We start from the raw sequence: 7,182 nt of genomic DNA, 5'->3' as shown, positions 1-7,182 counted from the left end.
GCCGCGGGGCTCCGGAATGTCCGGGGTCGTCCACATGAAACGCGGCGTTCTGAAACGGCACCAAAAGTACAACCGTGTACTGTGGTCGCCTGGCGCTTTCCCACCGCCGTTCCTGGTGGTGTAATTCACGGGCAGCTCTCACTGAGATAATACTGCGCGGTTGGTTCTGTTTGGGGGTTTTGTTTTTTCTTTTAGTCTTTCACAGGCAGCATAAGTAAGTTATTGTAAACTGGGGAGGAGCTTTGGGATGCGCCAAAAGACTTTAAGTGGTTCTAGGTTTGAAAGTAGAGCTGGAAAAGAAGCCCATAGATTTGCTGGTTTAAGTTCTTGGCCCCTCTGAAGCTTTCAAGTGGTAATATTTCCAGCGCATTCAGAAGGGCTCAAAGGATGAGAGCTGGAAGTTGGGTCACGGTCCTGGCTTTGAAATTAAGAGTATTTACGTAGAGAATATGCTGATAATGTGAGTGCAGAAAGCATAAATTGAGATCGGATCTATTAAATTTGCCTTGGTGATCTTATCTTACGGAAGAAATAGGGTAGAGTAGTCTGTGCAGCAAACTCCATTATCAGTGATTAAGTGTATTATGCTGTTCCTTCTCCCCACCCCTCAAATAAAACACAGGTACTATTACATTTTTGCCTCACTTAGCAAACTCAATAGCCACCAAGTTTACTTTTATTGTTGATACAGATGTTTGATAAAGCATGTTGGGTGAGTTGTGGTTTGTGGGTTTTATTTTGTTACGTGTGGTGTTCTCTCCTTCTATAGTACAGATTCTATGGAGAGCCTGTGGTAAAAGCTTGTGTTGAAAATGGTGCAAACTATATTGACATCAGTGGAGAACCTCAGGTATGCAACAGTAGAAAAATGCTACCTTCTGTCAAGGATCTGTTAAACAAGTATTTGTTTAGTATGTTTCCTGTTTCTGCTGATGTTTTTGAAGTCACATTCTGTCTCTTGATCTACTATTTTAAGATGCGTTATTTCAAAGTGCACGAATTGTATTAGTTGTATAGTTTCCTTAGTTTTGGACAAGAGCCCCTCAGGTTCCCTCTGGAAATGCAAAATGTTTGAATTCTGCTTCAAGTCTTGATTGTGACTCGTAGGAATATTGTGTAGATCACATTTCTTTGCACTGCTCTGACACCTTCATACTCTGTATGGGTATGATGGGAATAATATGCATCTTTCTTAAAGATGCTTCTGAGTCTTTTGAAGTATGTAGGGTGCTGTGGTATGACAAGGAAGCACTCTCAGGTAATATTTGGTATGGCCAAATACGAAGTTCTGCTTAAATTATTTGTTCTGGCTGTGTTTTAGTTTCTGGAAGGAATGTACCTGAAATACAACGGAAAAGCTGCGGAGAAGGGAGTGTATGTCATTGGAAGCTGCGGCTTTGACTCAGTGATAGCTGATATGGGAGTAATCTACACCAGAGACAAGCTGAAAGGTGATTTATTTAAGTGTGACTTTATGTTGAAAAAGAAATGCAGATTGTACTTTCACCTGGTTTCCTAAAGCAGCATATAGAAACTACTCCTTTCTTCTGCCTTTGCCAGCTGACCAGTTTCCGCTAAATCTGGTATACAAAACCTCAAAACTAATTCATATTCGCGTTACATCGGAGGAAATTGGTCATGACGTAGAGGAAGGATTCAAGGTGATGTGGCTCACTGAGACCAGAACCTTCAGCTGTCAGCAGCAAGCTGCAGAGCCAGCCATGTGGACCTCCCTCGGCAAGCCTCCTCACGCTGCTTCTTGTGCAGTGAGAGTCTTGCAGGGAAGAGATAGTGAGGACAGAAAGGCTGTGGGAAAGGGATTGCAGCTTAGTGGGTAATCGGGTTTCCTAAGGTTTCTGAGCTGTTGTGTGAGTGGAAGGAAATGGTACCGTACCATTTCTTTTCCTTGTAACTGAGAGGATAAGTGTGTTTGAGAAAAGGTGTGCGGTGATTTAATTGTGTGCACATAGTACTTGATCCTAATCTTGACTGAGCATATTTTGTTCATCGGGTCTGCCTTCGAACTGGAAGGCTGACAAGAGTATCCAAATGTCTTGGATTTTTGTACTATTAAAAAAAAAAGCTGCTATTAAGTGGAATTGCTTTTATATTGGAGTCAACTTTCAGTTTGGGAAAACTCAATCTGGATCTGATAGGAGAGAGAGAGGAGAGGCCTGGAAATGAGTATCTGGTAATTCATGGGCTTATAGTTTGATGGCTGATGGTTGTTTTGAATAAAGAAACATCTGTTATCTCTTCCTATTTTGACTTTACGGTATTAGCACCTGTTGCTTGCTATATTGAAATCTGCCCATACAAGTACAGTGGCACAGTCTTGGAAGGGATGGAGCAGTTGCTGTTCACCACAACTAAGCTTTCTTTGCAAAACACAAGCTATGCTAGAATTAAATGTTTTAGGATATCTAAACCTGTGTTCCAAGTTTTTTGTGTGTCTGCGGTTTTTGTTGGCTGGTTTTATTTTGTATTAAGGTCTAACAAAACCTCTAAGTCCATCTAGATTTTCACAGCTTACATCATCCTTTATTTTGAAACCTGGAGGAAAACTAAATATGTCTCTTAGTATTATTTTCCCCCTTTTTTTTTTTTTTTAAATTGATGATTTTCATTGTCTTCTTAACTGGAGAAGACAAATGAAAAATTGAATGAGCAAAGATATTATTAGTGACCCTTACTTTACATAGGAAATTTGTTACTCATTAGCTAAAGTAGCTGTGGAGCTTAATCATAGTTTATTTTACTTTGAGATAAAGATGAGACTCTGTCTTTTCAACCAGTAACGTTATTGGCCTGCGGTTTGAGCCTACCAGAGTGTAGTTTGGCTTTGAACTAATGACTCTGTATGCCAAGTAATGTTTTCTCCTCCTTTAAAGGTACCTTAACTGCTGTTGAAAGTTTCCTGAAGGTGAAATCTGGGCCTGAGGTTAGTTGGTTAATACTTTCTTGGAAACGCAGAGGTATTTGTGGTAACACCACTGCAGCCCATTTGAGTGACTGTTGCTTCATTAATTTAGACCAAGGAACAAGTTGGCAGTTCTTCGATGAGTCTAAGGTCTTTATTCTTCAGGGGGTAATAAAAGTGTCCAAAGCCAACATCCTTTTTAAGGTTAATTTGTAAAGGCTGTTGTGTTGAACTGTTTCAAGAACTACTTAGTTTTTGCAGAGATGTGGGAAGGATTCTTACACAAGTAAACTGTGCTGCCAGGAATCCTAGTGTTTGGCTGTTTGGGGTTTTTTGGTTTGTTTGGGGGGAGTTTCAATATACTTTACTGCATGTAATCATAATAAATGTACGTAATAATAGTAATAATGTGTAATATATGTAGTAATTCTAAGATCGTTATTAATGCAACAATGACCCGAACCAAGACAGTGTTGGTGCCCAACAATGGAACATACTGCTTCTCCTGTCCCAAGCACCCGTCTTGACAGATGGGGCCCAAGTTATAGCATGTTCTTACGAGCACCTAGAGTTCATTTTCCCCATAGCAGCCCTCATAGTGCCGCACTTTGTATTGGAAGGTAGAAAGGCGGTGATAACATAGCAGAGTTGTGGCTACTGCTGAGCAGGCCTTGCACAGCATCAGGGCTTTCTCTCCAGCATTCACCACCTCACCCAGGAGGGCTCGGGGTGGGCAAGATCCTGGCAGGGGACGTAACCAGGACAGCTGACCCACGCTGACGAAAGGGGTGTTCCATACCATACATTGTCAGCTCAGTTTAAAGAGTGAACAGAAAGGAGAAAGAGTTGGGAGCTTCGTTATTACCGTGCTTGTCTTCTGGAGCAGCCGCTGTGCGTACTGAACCCCTGCTTCCGGGGAGGTGGCTGGACATCATCTGCTGATGTGGAGTAAAGACTAAGTATTTTGTTTTCTTTTGCTTCCATGTGCAGCATTTGCTTTTACTTTGTTAAACTGCCTTTATCTTGACCCACGAGGACAGTTTTCCCCATCCAATATTATCCCTTCCATATCCTGCTGAGGAGGAGTGTGGTAGAGCAGCTTGGTGGGCACCTGGCTTTCAGCCAAGGTCAACCCACCGCACTTCAATATATTTTAATGCATAATACATGTATGTAATAATTGTAATAAATGTAATAATTGTAATACTGTGTAATATATGCAGTAATCCAAGGTCATTAGTAAAACAATACGTGAAGCCTTTAGATACTTAATTAGTTACTGTTTCATGGTATTTGACCAGGGTTCATGTGTACATGATGGGACCTGGAATTCGGCTGTTTATGGCCTTGCGGAACAAGACAACCTGAGGAAGCTTCGAAAAGAGATAGGATATTCTCCTGTTCCAGTAGTTGGTGCAAAACTTAAAAGAAGGTATAAGAAGCATAAGATGAAATGTACTGTCTTGTCACCATTCCAGTATTTGTTACGTAGAGTGTTAATGTATTATCAAATACTTAACAGGTGCATTTAGGGCTTCAGTGTACTATGAGCACATGCATGCTCGTATTTACTAAAAAAAAGAACATGTCTCAGCATTTACTGGACCTCAGACTTGTTCTAAGAGACTTGTAGTAAGTAACATGGCAAACTTTTGATTTCAGAATGGAAAAAAGAACTGTGAGGAGAATATCACTTTGATTATCAAATTCATCCTTGCTATAGTGCATGGAATTTCGAGTTGAGCCAAGGAGAAATTTGGAATGGTTTTCTTTCAGTGAAAAGACAGAATTACATAAAAAAAAAAACTTGAGAAAAAACCAGTATTGGTAGGGCTGTTACAATCACTTCCTTTCAGTTTGCATGAACATTTTAATGGGTTTTTTCCTGACTTCTTTTTTTTTTTTCCTGTTTGCAGAGGATTTGCATTCTACAGTCAGGAATTTAAAGAGTACTGCCTTCCATTCATGGGCTCCGATGTCTCCGTTGTGAAACGGTCCCAGCGTTACTTGCACACAGAGTTGCAGGAAACACCTGTAGGTTACTGTTGTTAGCATACTGTGCCTTTACTAACATTTCCAACGAATCTGTGTTCTGTGTGAATCTGTTCTCAGTGCAGGTGCGGTAGGGTTTCTGTAGTTAGGTAAGTAGTAATGGACTGTGATGTGCTTTTGCTTCTCTGAAGAAGGAAGCTTGTTCTGTTGATCACCTTTGGAAGCTGCTTGACCTGATGTGGTGCAGGTTCTTCTGGGATCAGTTTCATACTACCTGATACCCTGCCTGATGAACTTATTGCTGCTGGCATTAAGAGGGTCTCTCGTAGGTTTCTCATGGTGTCTGATTTCTGGATATGTATTTGTAGGGAACGGGAGCCCTGAGTCACAGAAATATTTGAAAGGTAGGCTTTGTGGTTTTGCGGCATGATAGGTACGTTAAATCCCGTTCCTGTGCAGAGGCTTTTTTTTTTTTGTTGTTCTGTCAATCAGTACAACTTCTAAAAGCGTTGTAATTGTAGTCTGTGTAACTATAGTTAGGTCAGTATAGTGGAGTAAACATCTGGATGAAGAATTCGTTCATATGCTGCTCATTTGTATCTATCTGGAGACTTCTTTGACGCTTGGTGTGCAGAGTAAAGACAGTGTGAAGCGGTGGCGGTGGAAAAGATGTTTAGTCTTTATTTTCCATGGTTTTCATGAGAGGACATTGCACCAACAATCTGCCTAACGTCTGATGGCTGTGCTTCTGCACAGCTGAGGGATGAAGGTGCCGTACTGCTCTAAAAATACACTTGGAAACTACTCAGGAGAAAGGGATTGCCCCTGCTATTGCAGAATTCTAAAGTAAGGCCTGCGTTTCTCTTGGACTAAAGCACAAAGATGAGGAAAGGCAGATCTCAGGAAAGCAGCCTGAAGTCACCACATCTTTGTGTAAAGTTGTCCACTCGTTTAGCGCGCTCGCTCCGTGGCCATTCTGTAGTTACATTGTCTTCTCCTAACGAACTATAAAGAGAAGCATTATTAAAAGAGTTGTTGAGAACTAAGGCAATTGTGTGAGGCCCTACTTAAACAGCTACTATTGTATCAAACAGATGCATCTGAATTTGGGGGGAGATTTATTTTGATAAATGAACTGATGCAAAGATTTTAATGTAATTTCTCTCAAAATATGTTTTTGTCTCAGGTGCAGTATGGTGCCTATGTGAACATAGGTGGTCTTGGCTCTCTTATCAAGCTGATGTTTGCTGGCATTTTATTTTTTCTTCTCGTGAAGTTTAGCTTTGGAAGAAAACTGCTGACAAAAGTAAGCATTCAAAACACAAAAGAATTGTTTGGAGATGTTGTTTCCTGTTTAGCTTACTGTTGGTCTTTTTTGTCTGTTCTCTCCCCCCTCCCCTCCTTATTATGTAGTACCCAGCCTTTTTCTCTGCGGGATTCTTCACAAAGGACGGACCAACCCAGAAACAGGTAACAGACTGCTTTCCAATTACTGAATACATTTGTTATGGTAATGGTGGCATAGTAATCTAGAGTTAGCTGCTTAGTTTCAAAGAAGTAATTTCTAACTGCACATTATGTGTGTCTGTTCGGATAGCTTTCAATATTTAAATAATCATACCTTCCACTATTAGAGATCGCAGTGCACAGAATTCACGTGAGGAGAGAGTGGATCACATTGCCGGGTCTGGTGCGTTTAGAGGGATGGCTCGCAGCACTCATTCTGTCAAAGGTGACGACAGAGGGAGGCTGAGCAGCAAAAACCCAGGACTGGAAACAGTGAGAGAGTAAATGGACTGTAGAACAGTAACAGTTGCAAAGTGGAAGCGATTAAAAATTCAGATAAGCTTGTACCTTTGAAGCAGGAACTCAGACTACTCTCTTGTTGAGATGGATCACAGTATTTGGCATAATAGGTACTTGTGCTTGCCTGGCGGGAGTGAATTACTATTTTGATGACCGCACTTGTCTTTTCTGCTACAGATGGATGAAACCTCTTTCACAATGACTTTTTTTGGCGAGGGTTACAGTGAGGGGCAAGATCCCCAGAAAGGCAAACCAAATGTAAAGATCTGCACTGAAGTGAAAGGACCAGGTAGGTATCTAGGAGCAGCTGACTGCTTTTGCCTCACATTCCCTACTCCGGGAGTGTTTCCACTGCTCTCACTTTCACCCTTGAGGAGCACTTGTAATGTGGACAAAGTCAACAGCCTTTCCAGAGTATTGCCTTAGATACTAGCGATCATTTGCATTCTTGTAGTTCTCTTTCC

At 41.2% G+C, this 7,182-nt stretch overlaps 1 protein-coding gene across 1 annotated transcript in view; it reads left to right on the top strand.

Annotated features, from left to right (window-relative positions):
- The first annotated feature begins 16 nt into the window (after positions 1-16).
- The window catches only part of SCCPDH (saccharopine dehydrogenase (putative)), an 8,569-nt gene continuing 1,403 nt past the window's right edge, over positions 17-7,182 (top strand). The window contains exons 1-9 of the mRNA XM_010139628.1: positions 17-76; positions 770-850; positions 1,322-1,451; positions 2,892-2,941; positions 4,222-4,352; positions 4,837-4,954; positions 6,099-6,218; positions 6,326-6,382; positions 6,896-7,007. Coding sequence (XP_010137930.1) covers positions 17-76; positions 770-850; positions 1,322-1,451; positions 2,892-2,941; positions 4,222-4,352; positions 4,837-4,954; positions 6,099-6,218; positions 6,326-6,382; positions 6,896-7,007 — 859 coding nt within the window. The remainder of the gene's footprint in view (positions 77-769; positions 851-1,321; positions 1,452-2,891; positions 2,942-4,221; positions 4,353-4,836; positions 4,955-6,098; positions 6,219-6,325; positions 6,383-6,895; positions 7,008-7,182) is intronic.

This window comes from Buceros rhinoceros, unplaced genomic scaffold (assembly GCF_000710305.1).
Source record: "Buceros rhinoceros silvestris isolate BGI_N320 unplaced genomic scaffold, ASM71030v1 scaffold3107, whole genome shotgun sequence".
Taxonomy (NCBI): domain Eukaryota; kingdom Metazoa; phylum Chordata; class Aves; order Bucerotiformes; family Bucerotidae; genus Buceros; species Buceros rhinoceros.
Note: the sequence above shows the minus strand (reverse complement) of the source record. Positions and strands in the feature narration are given on the sequence as shown.